This window comes from Mycteria americana, chromosome Z (assembly GCF_035582795.1).
Source record: "Mycteria americana isolate JAX WOST 10 ecotype Jacksonville Zoo and Gardens chromosome Z, USCA_MyAme_1.0, whole genome shotgun sequence".
NCBI lineage: Eukaryota > Metazoa > Chordata > Aves > Ciconiiformes > Ciconiidae > Mycteria > Mycteria americana.
This window is the reverse complement of record NC_134396.1, coordinates 48049545-48063194: the sequence shown is the minus strand read 5'-3', so window position 1 is coordinate 48063194 and position 13650 is coordinate 48049545. Positions and strand designations below refer to the sequence as shown.

At 39.4% G+C, this 13650-nt stretch overlaps 1 protein-coding gene across 5 annotated transcripts in view; it reads right to left on the bottom strand.

Annotated features, from left to right (window-relative positions):
* GAK (cyclin G associated kinase) overlaps positions 1 to 13650 on the bottom strand; it is a 78981-nt gene that overhangs the window by 48347 nt on the left and 16984 nt on the right. For all 5 annotated transcript variants that reach the window (XM_075488459.1, XM_075488461.1, XM_075488462.1 and 2 more), the window contains 5 exons: positions 10392 to 10517; positions 9145 to 9234; positions 2861 to 2996; positions 2135 to 2247; positions 1469 to 1580 (listed from right to left, as the gene is read on the bottom strand). In XM_075488459.1, coding sequence (XP_075344574.1) covers positions 1469 to 1580; positions 2135 to 2247; positions 2861 to 2996; positions 9145 to 9234; positions 10392 to 10517 — 577 coding nt within the window. The remainder of the gene's footprint in view (positions 1 to 1468; positions 1581 to 2134; positions 2248 to 2860; positions 2997 to 9144; positions 9235 to 10391; positions 10518 to 13650) is intronic.

The following is a 13650-nucleotide window of genomic DNA, read 5'->3' as shown; positions in this document are numbered from 1 at the left end:
TTCTCATATGATATATGCTAAGATGGGTGCAGAAATTGCTTTTTAGTAAGAAATTAGATACAAATAAGCCTATCAAGCTTCTTATTTTCTTTACTATATTAAGTGCAAGTATTTTCAACTGAATGAACTCCGGAATATCTATTTTTACAGAATGGGTATGTCAGCTTTTAATTATGTCATTTTGGAAATGTGTTTCAGTTGGCTCAATTTAGTACTGCTAGTCCAGCTATTGTTTTTCCTCAGATGGTACCACAACTCTTTCTCTTCATCATTGATGTCCTATGGTGCAGCCATCTCCTGAAGTCCTCCCTGCCCAATCCTTCCATAATTAGCTGGGCCCAATGGCTATTTCTGAAAGTACTGACTGGATAGCAAATGAACTGAGTTTAGGCTGCTGCAAATGAACTGAGTTTAGGCTGCTGCTTTTTCCCTTTGAGGCTGTCAGACACGAGTCTTTTGGAAGTGACAAAACTAAATAGCTTTACACTATGATCACTGTCAGATGTACTTCAAACTATCACGGGGGGGGGGGTCAAAAGTCTTTGGGGGAGGTGGGGAGGCAGAGTTGGACCCCAGATGCTTACAGAAGTATTTCTTCCTCATACAGGCTTTTTCCAGTCTAAAATAAATACATGTCAGGTCAGTGACCCTGTAGTATTAATGAACTTCTGTGGTCCATAGTCAAAATCCCTGCAATTGCTTCTGTTTCTTTATTGGACTACCTCAACCATTAGACACCAACAAGCCCATTTTAGCATAAAGTTATACCAAAAGCCACAGAATGGCTGCTATCTTTTTAACTTGTAACATATCTGATGTTAAGTAGTTCTTCTTGGAAAGCAAAGACAAGTGTCACTTTCTCACACCAAAGATCCAATATCATGCACAAACTCAGCATATGTACTGATTTCAGTAACTTCTGCCACAAACTAACAAGGTTTCAGTTAAAAAACAGCACTTCTGAGAAGATTTTTAACAGTTTTAAATGTAAACTCCTCTTAAATTCTCCTCTTTGCACAAGCCATTTTCAAATATCATTGCCTCACTGAATCGGAAAATTTTGGGTTTAAAATAAGCCATTTTTACTCATTTGTCATAACGTGAACTACTTTCTCTACAGCTCTTATTCTTAAGAATATTACTACTTATTGTATCTGCCACTTTCATCAAGTTTTAGTTTACTTATTTCAACTCTCCAGCCTCTACAGGTCAATAATGCATTTTAGTTTCAATTTTACATAGGAAACAATTTTATCTTGCCCAGCAATAAACTTGAGAAATTCACATTTGCATGTATCAACATACAACCAAACACTGCAAAAAATAAAACAAGGTTAGAAACAGCAATATAAATGCAAAATAGCTAGTGCTTGTGCAAAATGTCTAAAACTCCCAAATGCCTTTTTTTTTCCACGTAGAAGAAATGCAATTGGTCTTACACTAAGATGATGTCTCTTTCTGCACCTACCTGCATTGTACATATTGTTGAGCTGCCCTGCAGGCTTGGAGCTCTGTGAAACAGAGGTCACAAATGTCCGAGGCTGAGCATTGTTTCCATAGCCTCCATTTTGTTCCAGGAGCTGAAGAAATTAATAGTCACTATGAGTATTTTCTTGCCAACTTAGCCAACTTGTTATGCTTTGTAAATTACTTTTACTTGGTGAGAACAAGCAAGCTGAACCTCAGGAGAAAGCTAGGAAGATACACTAATTGATTCACTTGCAGTATTGTGCAAATTAAGCAAACAGAAGACACGTAAGTGGGTTTCAAGTTAGTGTAGGCAGAGCCTTCGTATACTAGATTTTCCTGTGCAAGTTAATATGATCATATGCAGCATGTCAAAGAGAGCACTTGCATACTAAAGAATGACCCAAGATCATGACAAGTTTTTCAACAAGCAGTAAGAACAACTAGTTTCCTTTAATGCCATGCAAGCTCTGTGCCTTAAGAGGCATATTTTCAAAGATCCTAAAAGTGATACAGATCAATTCAACTGAATTTCAAAACAGGTTAGTGTGAAATTTTCAAAAGACTAAGGACCTGCTCTGACATCTGTTACTAAACACACACTCTCTGGATAAGAGGGGAGAGAAAGGAGACCTAATCAATAATACTCCTTATGAGACATCTTTACCTCTGTGATGGGGGATTTAGGATTCACATTCCTAGCTGCTGCAATCTCCTGCAGTTGATTCACAAGTTCAGTGATTGACAGTCTCTCCTCTGGGTTCACCTTCAAAGTGGAGCCTAAAAAAGGAGATTCACACAATGTAACAGATACCATTCAGAGCTTTTCTCCTAGCAGAGATTAATAATTTCTTCAATGCACGCCAGCACAATAACCAAACGCGTGAACAGAGTAAGCAACTGCTAAATCCATATCCAAATATCATTGTTATAACAGGTATCCATGAAAAAACACCATTTAGGCTTAAGAATATTTCACAGAATATACTTTAGGATCAGTTAATGAATAACCTCAGAAGTAACTTGATATCTAACACTGTTGGAGTTGCAGACATTTCTGGCACTGTAATTAAAGTTTCTGGTAATCTATTTGAAATTTCAAGAAAACAGAATTTCTAAAGCAAATTCAAAGAAACCAAATCAAAACACTAGTTGTTCCTATGGACTAATTCAGATCATAAGCAAGACAGGCAACAGCACTAAAAAACCAGAAGTTTCATTTAATATTTCCAAGTTTTTTGCTAGTGGATTAAAATTTTTAATAAAACAATAAGTTGTTACAGTTAACATTTTTTACCATCACATCAATAACATTTAACTATCAGCAATACAACACTGTCAATAATAAGATGTATCCATAAAGACACCAAATTAAATAACATTGTAAACTTACGAATGAGATCATGAAACACAGAATAGCGGGTGTCATTTTGTGGGATGACATATTTCCCATTGACTATGCGAAGTTTAGCTCCATCTTCAAATGGATGTTGCCTAAAGCACAGCAAGTACAGGATACAGCCCAGAGCCTACACAGAGATAAAGGCAGAAATATTTCATGGAATCATTTAGGCTGGAAAAGACCTTTAAGATCATCGAGTCCAACCATAAACATAACACTACCAAGTCCACCACTAAACCATGTCCCTAAGCGCCACATTTACACGTCTTTTAAATACCTCCAGGGATGGTGACACAACCACTTCCCTGGGCAGCCTCTTCCAATGTTTGACAACCCTTTCGGTGAAGACATTTTTCCTAATATCCAAGCCAAATCTCCCCTAGTGCAACTTGAGGCCATTTCCTCTTGACCTATCACTTGTTACCTGGGAGGAGAGACCAACCCCCACCTCTCTACAACCTCCTTTCAGGTAGCTGAAGAGAGCGATAAGGTCTCCCCTCAGCCTCCTTTTCTCCAGGCTAAACAACCCCAGCTCCCTCAGCCACTCCTCATAAGACTTGTTCTCTAGACCCTTCACCAGCTTCACTGCCCTTCTCTGGACATGCTCCAGCACCTCAAGGTCTTTCTGGTAGTGAGGGGCCCAAAACTGAACACAGTATTCGAGGTGCGGCCTCACCAGTGCCGAGTACAGGGGCACGATCACTTCCCTAGTCCTGCTGGCCACACTATTTCTGATACAAGCCAGGATGCCATTGGCCTTCTTGGCCACCTGGGACACTGCTGGCTCATATTCAGGCGGCTGTCAACCAGCACCCCCAGGCCCTTCTCTGCCAGGCAGCTTTCCAGCCACTTTTCCCCAAGCCTGTAGCGTTGCATGGGGTTGTCATGACCCAAGTGCAGGACCTTGCACTTAGCCTTGTTGAACCTCATACAATTGGCCCCAGCCCATCAATCCAGCCTGTCCAGATCCTTCTGCAGAGCCTTCCTACCCTCAAGCAGATCAACACTCCCACCCAACTTGGTGTCATCTGCAAACTGACTGAGGGTGCACTCACCCATTGAGGGTGCACTCACTCATTGATAAAGACATCAAACGGAACTGGCCCCAATACTGAGCCCTGGGGAACACCACTTACGACTGGCCACCAACTGGATGTGTAACTCCATTCACCACAACTCATTGGGCCTGGCCATCCTGCCAGTTTTTTACCCAGCAAAGGGTACACAGATCTCATGGTTGTGTCACAGCAGGTAGAACACTGGCAGTGGCAGCTGGTGACACTGCCAGCCCTGGCTGGCAGATGAGCAGCCAGGGGAGCAAGGGTAGCGACGAGAGGGCACGGAGGCAGGGGCTGCCCATGGTGGTGAAGGGTGGCTGCTCTGCACTGCAATTGGACATCTGGACAGGGAAACCACCAGACCACAGCACACTCCTGTCCTCTTCCTCCTCTGCCACTGAGCTGGAGAGTTGCCAACAGTCTACAGGATAGATAAAATAACACCAACCCCTACCCCATTGCAGTATTACAGGGAGCTGGAAGCTCCCCAAAACCAGGGGCAAAGGGAACTCTGTGCCCTTTTTCACTGGGCATCCTGGGACTGAGCTCCTGGCACTAGCCCTAGTGATGTAGTGGCCATGTCAGTGGGCAGAATGCTGGTGGTGGCCAGCACTTTTGGCCCAGGATGGGTGTCTCCTGGCCATCAGGAAGGCATGGAATGGATAACACTGGTGTGAGGCGAGGAGAGCCCCGGGCAGGGAGGCAGGGGCTGTCTGTGGCAAGAAGGTGGCTGCTTCAGTTGGTGGTTCTTCTGTCTTTGACAGCTGCAGCCCCAGACAGGGACATGAGCAGATCATGGCACACTTCTGTCCTCTTCCTCCTCTGCCACTCAGCAAAGGAGTGTTGCAACTTTATGCAAGGTAATTGACCCAAGGATAAAGAAACACCTTACCCTGTACCTCTACACCTTCTCGTATCCTGTTATAGATATGGTCCTACATATCTATGTCTCTATGGTCCACAGATCATGGTCCTACAGGAAGCTGGAAGGTCCCCACAGCCATGGACAAAAGGAGCTCTGCAGCACCCACCTTCTTTGTGTGAAACTTATCACAGAATGACAAAAGTTTATAAATACAAATGCTCTGATTCATGAACCCCTTAACTGGTTCTTCTTGTTTGTGCTGTCTTTAATTCAGACAATTATATTTAAAGCAGAATTTTAGACTACAAAATTGATTAAGCTTCCTAATACTGTTTCCACATCACCGGTTGCAATCGTCAACTGCTGACTTATGCAACTCTATATTATATTCTCAGTGCTTTAGAGATCAGCTTCACACTCCTTCAGAAATAATTAGTCTTGATGTTTCTCTGAGGACAGAACACTTAGTGAAACATTCATTTGTTTGGTATGTCAATTAGAGAGCTCCAAGCAGCAATACTGCCACTAAATAGGTTTGTGGGTTTTTTTCCTTTTCATGTAGGTTTTCATGTTCAGGAATTCTCCTATTCCTGTCTTTTTAAAAATCATTACAATAAATTCATTTATGAATCTCACTGTATACAAAAACAAGTAGTCCTGCAACAATGAACAAGTTCAAGAACAGTTTTTCTTAGAAAAAGGCTCAGAAGTTCTATTTCACATCTTCATCCTGTGCTTCAAGGAGACTCATTTTATTTGTGGGGACAGAATCCGGTCTTTCGTATTTTTAACTCAGATACATTCTGTTATGCAATGCACCAGCTAGGTAAGCATTTCGGTGTTAATCAGTTCATTTAAATGACACTAGGGTGATACATTACCTCTAGTACACTTATTTTGATACAGATTTTAAGAAAATAAGCCTGAAATTACAATCCCTTTATTTCCTACAATCAGAAGGCTATTCAATTCTTATAACAAATAAAATTTAAGGTAAGTTTCAGACAGGTTCATTCAAGCCTCAAAAATCACAAAACCAGGACCACCATGTCCTTGGAACTTTCAAGTTCCTTGGTGTGCCCAAACTTGAGACCTATGCAACCTGACAAGGGAACAACCACCAAAGCCAGAAGTCAGTTTTGAATTCTAATCTCTGAATAGTCCAGGTGTTATGGATTAGTTAGGATAATTTCATCTGTTACTTAAGTAAATGTAAGTTGCTACATATTTTCACACAAGTTAACATATGAAATATACTGGCAGAGTTATGCTATTGTAAGAGAACCATGTTCCATCTCACCTATAAAAGTTTGATAATAAAGCATCCAATACCTCCAAGAAAATGTTTGCACAACAAACTGGAAAATTCCTCCTCAAAGTTTCTTCTGAACCCCAGCTTAGTTGCTTGAGCATAAGGGCTTTTATAGCCCCCCCAAGTAAAAACAACCCAATGAAGACATTAGCTAAGAAATCTGCTCACTGCCTCCAGTCCCCTGCATGTGCCATCTCCAGCTGTCCTTGGTTGTCAATTTATCCCAAGAACAGTTTCAAAGATTTGAATGCTACTAAAGTCTCAAAGGTTTGAGATTTAGTTACTCCAAAACACTTACTGAGTCTCTCAATCCAGGGCCAGAAACAAACTGCATATATTAATTCTGTATTATTGTATAGCAAGTACATTTTTGTCAGCCTGTTGGTAAAGCTCTCCGTAATGTATATACTGAAACATCATATAGCCCACATTGATTAATCCAGCAGGGGAGTACAGGAAATACCACCTCCTCTGCCACAGAAAAGCCTGTTTACAAAGGCAGATCATAATTTAGTTGAAGAAACAAAACTAATCCCTGCACAGTCTGAGACACCATGCACATCAGAAGACAGCATCCACAGCCACACCAGGGAGAAAAGCACAAAGGCAATCAGCTGAACACACAGGAAATGAAGAGACCACTTAGATTTGACCTTTGCTTTAATTGCTAGGGAATGTCTTTTCATTCTCTCTGCTTTATCTGTAACTTAGGATTGAAACAGTGATACTTTTTGAATATTTTAAACACCAATTGTGATTCAATTTGGCTAAAAAGCAATTCCAGCTGCAGCAAGCCAATTCCTCAAAGCCAACACCATCCACATAGCCTCAGCACTGATGCACTTAGAAGAGCCCATTTCCCCAGGATGTTGCCCCAAAGCTGCACACAGTCCCTCTACAGAAGCTGCCTGGGTCAGTCTGAGTACTCATACCAGCAGGTAAAAAAGCAGCATGACAAAGTGACCAAAAATAGCTAGGAATAACTTTTTGACCTGCTGCCAGGCCTTTACCAGCAGCTAATTTAACCCTTCCTTAAGGAGACAGTGGAGCTTTTTGGGGGTTGTGGTGGGATTTGGGGTGGGAATTGTTTGAAACAAATCAAAATACTGTTATTTTTCCACTGACCAGTTTCAGGCAATAAGCGGCACACTTAAAAATCACACAGAATCACAGAATTGTATAGGTTGGAAAAGACCTTTAAGATCATCGAGTCCAACCGTAAACCTAACACTACCAAGACTACCACTACACCATGTCCCTAAGCAATGATGAAAATGATGAAAAGTTCTACAGTATATGCAGGATGACACACAGCTATTACACCAAAGTACTTTCTGAATCCAACTTTGAATTTTTGTTCCTTAAACATATTCCAAAGCCCACCCTTCTGCTTTTTTTTCAGGTGGGAGTATATGAAGGGCCTTCCAAGGCAAAAGATAATTTCAATGGAGAAAAATCTTTATGACAAGGTAAAGCCTGTCATTTCAGTGGAATTCAGTTGAATTTCAGTTCAGGAAATCACATTAATTTGGAAAAAAAGGAACTAAAGTTATTTGGGGTTAGTGTTTATTTTCTGAGTATCTCTAGACTTAGGCAGGAAATGTACAGAAAGCAGTTGGCCAAGCTTAAGAACCTCTGATCTTACAATCAATATCTAATCACATTCCCATTGTGGAGTCTATGTGGTTGATAACTAATGTTTCATCTGTGCTGCTGTTCTAAGTAAGACATTTCTATCTCCTTTATATCTTTAAGCTCACACAGTGACAAGCATACAGACCGCAACCATGAGTGTTACTCATCCTACCTGCTTTCTTGGGAAAACTGTTTATCCTAACCACAAACTACAAGATCAGTTAAGCTTCCTGAGACAGCACCCTATTCTATTGCCAAATACTTTGCATGTCTTCATTGAACCCAGAGTGTAAAGGAAAAAACGCAAAACATGTTCCAACAAAGGGATGGAAAATGGAACAGATCTTCCAAAGACACAGCAGGAGACAACCACCATATTCATACTAACAGATACAGAGTTATTCTAAACAAAAAATTGCAACTGCGCTTTTGAGTGAGGCTTTTGTTAAATGCATTTCTAGCTTTGTGTTTAACTGGATGTAATCTTGGCTCAAACTGCCAGTATTTAACTCATGTGAAGTGACCAAATGGTCAGAAAAAATCTATTTGTCTCGGTATTTCTTCACATGCCAGAAGAAAATTGCCAATGGCTGTAGAAGCTGAATAAGAGTTTCCGCAATATCTTGTAACCAGTTTAAGAAATCAAATGAAGTTCTGAGATTGCAAATAAGTTTTAAACCACCAGTATTACATTTTCTGAGTTTGTCTTTTGACACGCTGCCAATATACGTAACAGCTGAACAGCCTGACACCTGCCTTTGTAAAAAACATCCAATAAACTAAGGCCCTAAGCACAAAGTCACTGGGCCATATCTCAGTACTATGACAACAGTATTACACAAATGAAAAGGGTACAACTGAGGATTTAACATTATCTTTAATTCTGGTTACAGATTTTTTAGTGAATGTTAACAGTTTATCATCCTTTCTGTACAAAGCATGAATGATCTCTGCATCATTCTCATCTTTGCTATCTATCAGTATTTTATCTAGATGCAATACCTAGACATAACCATTCTGAACTCAGCAATAGGCTGTCCCAGGGTTACAGGCACAACAGAGCATGAAAGGCAAGAATTTGAATCTAAGGACTGTAAGTATTCTGGCTCTGTGGTGGCAAGCTCCAACTAGGCAACAGTTCTACTGAATGTCAAAGAAGTTCAGCATTGCCTCTCACAGTGGAAGTCAAGCTAGATCTGGGAGAAAACCTCAAATACTACATCTCATTCTTTTAATATTTAGATACACATTTCATACTATTTAATTTTATTTTGACATAAGACAATCTATCCTATGTTTATTTTGGTGCTTTTATTTATTTAATAAACAAATTAACACGAAGACTGCAAAATCAGTTTCAATATGACATAAGCAGCTATGATACAGCAAGAGAAAAATTTCTTACCCAAATGTCCTGTTTTTCACCAATTGGAAAATTTGAATACAAGTCTATCATTTCTGGTGTCCTGTACATTGGCGTTGTATTCCTTGTGATCTGCAGAAGACAGAATTTCTTGAAACAGAAACTTGAATAATAAGCTCTAATGGCATTCAACCAAAGAAACAGCTCTCCATGTAGAAGGAACAGCATTCTCACTTTCAAAATTAATTTCAGAAATACTTGTCAAGGCAGAAGCCATCAATTGAATCCTGCAATAGTCACAACAGCTTTGATAAGGTCAGATAAAGACAGTAGTACTCAAATAACATTGTCATATTCAAGAGTCCTTTTAAACTGCAAAGCACATGAAGTAAAATGACTGTTCTACACGAGGCAAAAAGGGATATGGAGACAAATACAGAAAATCAACAATAAAGCAAGAAGCAAATTCACACTCCAGTATGTATTTCTCACTTCCTCATCACACTTAAAGACAGTGCAGACACATCTAAAGAGTTAAGATACATTCACAAGGATCTCTGAAGAGATTTTTTCTACCATACTTTTCCATAGACTATATAAGACAGTGGTACAACATCTTTTCTTCTCCAGAAACCAATGGACTGCTCTCCAAGGATGCTGGATTCCAAAACAGGGGGAGTTTACAGAGATTCATGATGTCACAAGTTGCACACATGAATTTTAAGCATCACTGTATTTCTCCATAGTTAAAAGTCTGAGTCCAGTTGATGTATTACATTAGATTTACCAGCATTACTCTCAACTCTAAACTAAGAATAAATGCACTTTGCAAAAACATACTGCATACTTAATACTGTCACTGTAGTCTTAGAAGCACTGCAATACTGCCTATTCAAATTCTGCTGAGCAGACATGCCACTTCTTTATATATCATTCAACTGAGAAAAATAGATGAGAAGGTGGGAATCACTTTGGCATAAACAATTTTTGGCTTCCTGTTAAGAGTACAATTAGAAGAAGCTCTGTTCTCACACTGGATTGTAGAATGGAAACTGCTCAAGTTGAAGCAGCGTCTGTATATGCAGCTACAGAACACAAGCTATGATTATAACTGCAGACAGCATTTGAACTCTGCAACACAAATACAAAACCAAAGCTTTACAAACAACACTACAACTGAAACAATCTTCAGTTGTCTTCGAAATCCCACAAATCAGTACCAGATTAATAGCAACAGTTAAATGAATCCACTGTTGATATCAAGATTAATCACATTAAAATAGTCTCACCTCTTCTTCAACTAGTGCTCTCTTCTGTGCAGACCAGTTGTAGTCAGGATAGTAAGCTATAGTTGTAGCACTACCGAAGTCACAAAGTTTAATCGTCCCTTGGTTACTAATAAGCAAGTTTTCCACCTTCAAAAAGAGGTAGAATAATAAATTAAAGACATCTTTTTTGTACACTAACACACATGCTTTTAAACATCAAGTCACTTGTGCATATGTATATAAAAACTTACTTTAGCCCAGAGCATTGTTTACAGGAGCACAAAGATTTCAGACAGTACTATAGATGTATAGGGTAGCAATACAGCCACTTTTTAAAAGGAAGCACCAAAACCACTATGAGCAGGAATCATTCAAGAGACCAGGAAATAAACCCCAGGAAAAAAAACATAATTTAATAAGTGCCTAAGAGGAGGCCACTTTTTCAGAGGAGTACTTGCAGCAGCAGTATCTTGGAATCCAAATGTTTTCATGCATAAAACTGAACACTGTTAGCTTAATTGGAGTGGAGGTTATGACTGCTGTAGACACAAAACAGGAAGGTACTAGTAGGGTAACAGGCTGCTGGCAGACACATAGAAAAGAGGTAGCTGTGACCCTTTGCAGAGACAGAAACCAGCTATTTGAGGACCATGTGCTGCCTGAATAGTTAATCATCATCCCTCCCTTTTCCTACTTCATAAAATCCAGGCTTCCTGGATTGCTAAGTGCAATGGGGAATAAACTTAAGGGGAGGGGAAAAGTGGGTATTGGGCAGAAGTATTGTGGGGTCATAACCAGAAAAGGGCTGACAAAGAATATTTGTATCTTTGCACGAAGTCAGGAAAAGGTTGAGAGGCATATTAGTAACATTATACCACCACACTTCAGATAACTAGGTTTGTCTTCCCTTTCCCTTTGAAACCACATCATCTCTGGACTTCCTTCTGTAAAACCTTGGCTTTCAGAACATCCTATTAGGCTTCCTTACACATGCCCCTTCCAACTTCTTCCACCATAAAATTAATTTTGACTACCCTGCAGGAAGACAAACTCTGTTAATGATGTAGTTAGAGTATCGATCTCAATGAGCAATCTGAATTCCCTTCTCTGTTGGATAACCTTTGCTTATCTCCATGTACGATAAGAAGGGTGGGCATTCAACATCAAATTAAATTTATACACTAAACATGGTCACAGTAAGACCAGAGATCAAGCTTCTGAGCCTATATGTTCTGGTTTTTATGCTTTGGTAAAGGTTGCTAATAATCTAAAACATTCCAGCTTATTATTCAAATTTTAACAGGCTCTGTGACCTGTGTTATGCAGACTAGCTGCACACTGCACGGCAAATCCTGAGAAGATCAAATTCAGACAATCAAAACATCAGAGAAGCATTGATATTTTAAAAATTGCCCTCTAACTAGCTTAGAATTTTTACAACTCTGACTAGCTGGGTTCTTACAGTGCTATACACACACATTTTAAGTGCAAATTTCATGCAAAGGGGTTCAGAAACAAAGAATGCACTACACTGACAAGCAAGAGAAGGAAAGCACAGGAGGACAGAAACAGCCACCAGTACAAAAGTGAACTTGTTCTTCAACTGCACTGTAGAAGTTGACGAATCCTTATACTTTCAGTCAAAACAACTGAGAAAAACCTGTTAGGACTCCACCCTACTACACCCCTCCCCAAAAGCTACACTAGTATCTCAGGTCTCATTTGAGGTTGGCTCAAAACTCTGACCTACAGCTTTTTATGCTGCTGACCTAAGTTCAGCCTTCTGGAAAAGGGTAGCACAGTTAACTGATCCCTAGTTGGCTCCTGATTGTAGTAAGGTCTCTGCCTATTGCAGCACAACTATAATTTAATCTTGCTTTGCAGCCCCTGTAACATGAAACAAACATGAAACCAAATTCCTCCCTTCTTCCATATTTTATCTCTGCCAGGAATTTACATTACTTGACAAGAAAAAACAGACCTTGAATTACAGCATTAACTCAACTTCTATGGAGATGGCTATGTAAGAAATTGTATATTTGTAAATAGGTTTTTTACCCCTTTTTCAGAGATGTGCCTTTTCTACAAGCTTTTCTAAGGGCTGGTGTATCAAAATTTCAGTGAAGAATAAAACATTATTCTAGAAAGTAACACCAAGAAAGTTCTATCCCAGCTTGATTAAAATTTCTTTGACATGACCTAGAAGCCTGCTCAATGGTACCAAGAAAAAAAAAAGGCGTACTCCATCATCACAACTAATTTTTATATTAAGGGGCTATACCTAGTACCTAATACCAAAGCTTTCAACAACAGTGTTGAAAACACTTCACACACATTGACTTTCAAAAAGTGGTTTCATTTTCCTTTCCCCAAAGTAATCAAGTACATGCTTACTTAAGGAGGAACAAATTTTCTTTTTATATTCAGTTGATACCACATCAAGCAGGAAACAAACATGTGAAATCTAGACACCATTTCAGGAATAAGTATCTTCTTTCTCTTATTTTGTTTATGTTTACAAAGACCACCTCCTTCCACTATGTTCAAATGTATTTGTAGGACAGCAGAATCTCACTGATGATTAGGGCTCCTTCATCTAAGGTATAGCATACCTGTAAAGGTGAACCCCTGCCTTCAAAATACAAAATTCAAACAGATGAAATCCTTTCAAATCTCCAAAGTTTCTAAGGGGACAACACTTTCTACAGCAAAACCCTATAGCATTTTGGTAAAGGCTAACAGAATAAAAAATTAAGAAACAAATTCTATCATGAATTATGCCTCCCAAATTTTAAAATTCAAGTTAAAATCAAGCTCTAAAATGCAATGCAAGTTGTTAGTTCTAAAACTAACAGCTCACTACACATTCTCAAAGGCTACGTAATCTTTCACAGAATCCAACATTATCTTCTCTTTGCCTTCACAGATTTACCTCTTTATTTAGAAAACCTGCTCACCCCAAAAGTACAACTCAAGTTGTAACTGGTTATTTTATCAAAAGCAAACTACTTAAAGACTAACAATCAGCAAACCATTATATACTACTTTTCTGTCAGCTTGTTCAGATAGAGTGCAAGTAGTACTAACACCACAAGCACAAGAAGAAGATGTTGTCTGAAGAGATGCAAGTATTTCGGTGATTACCTTCACTGACATCCAGCCGCCTTGGCAAAGCAATACATGTAAGCATTATGCTCGAGTGTCCACTGTATTTGATCAACAGCCTTAACACTGATTCAGCCCAACAGGCTCCTTTGCTGTTTAAAAATTCAGCCTTTAT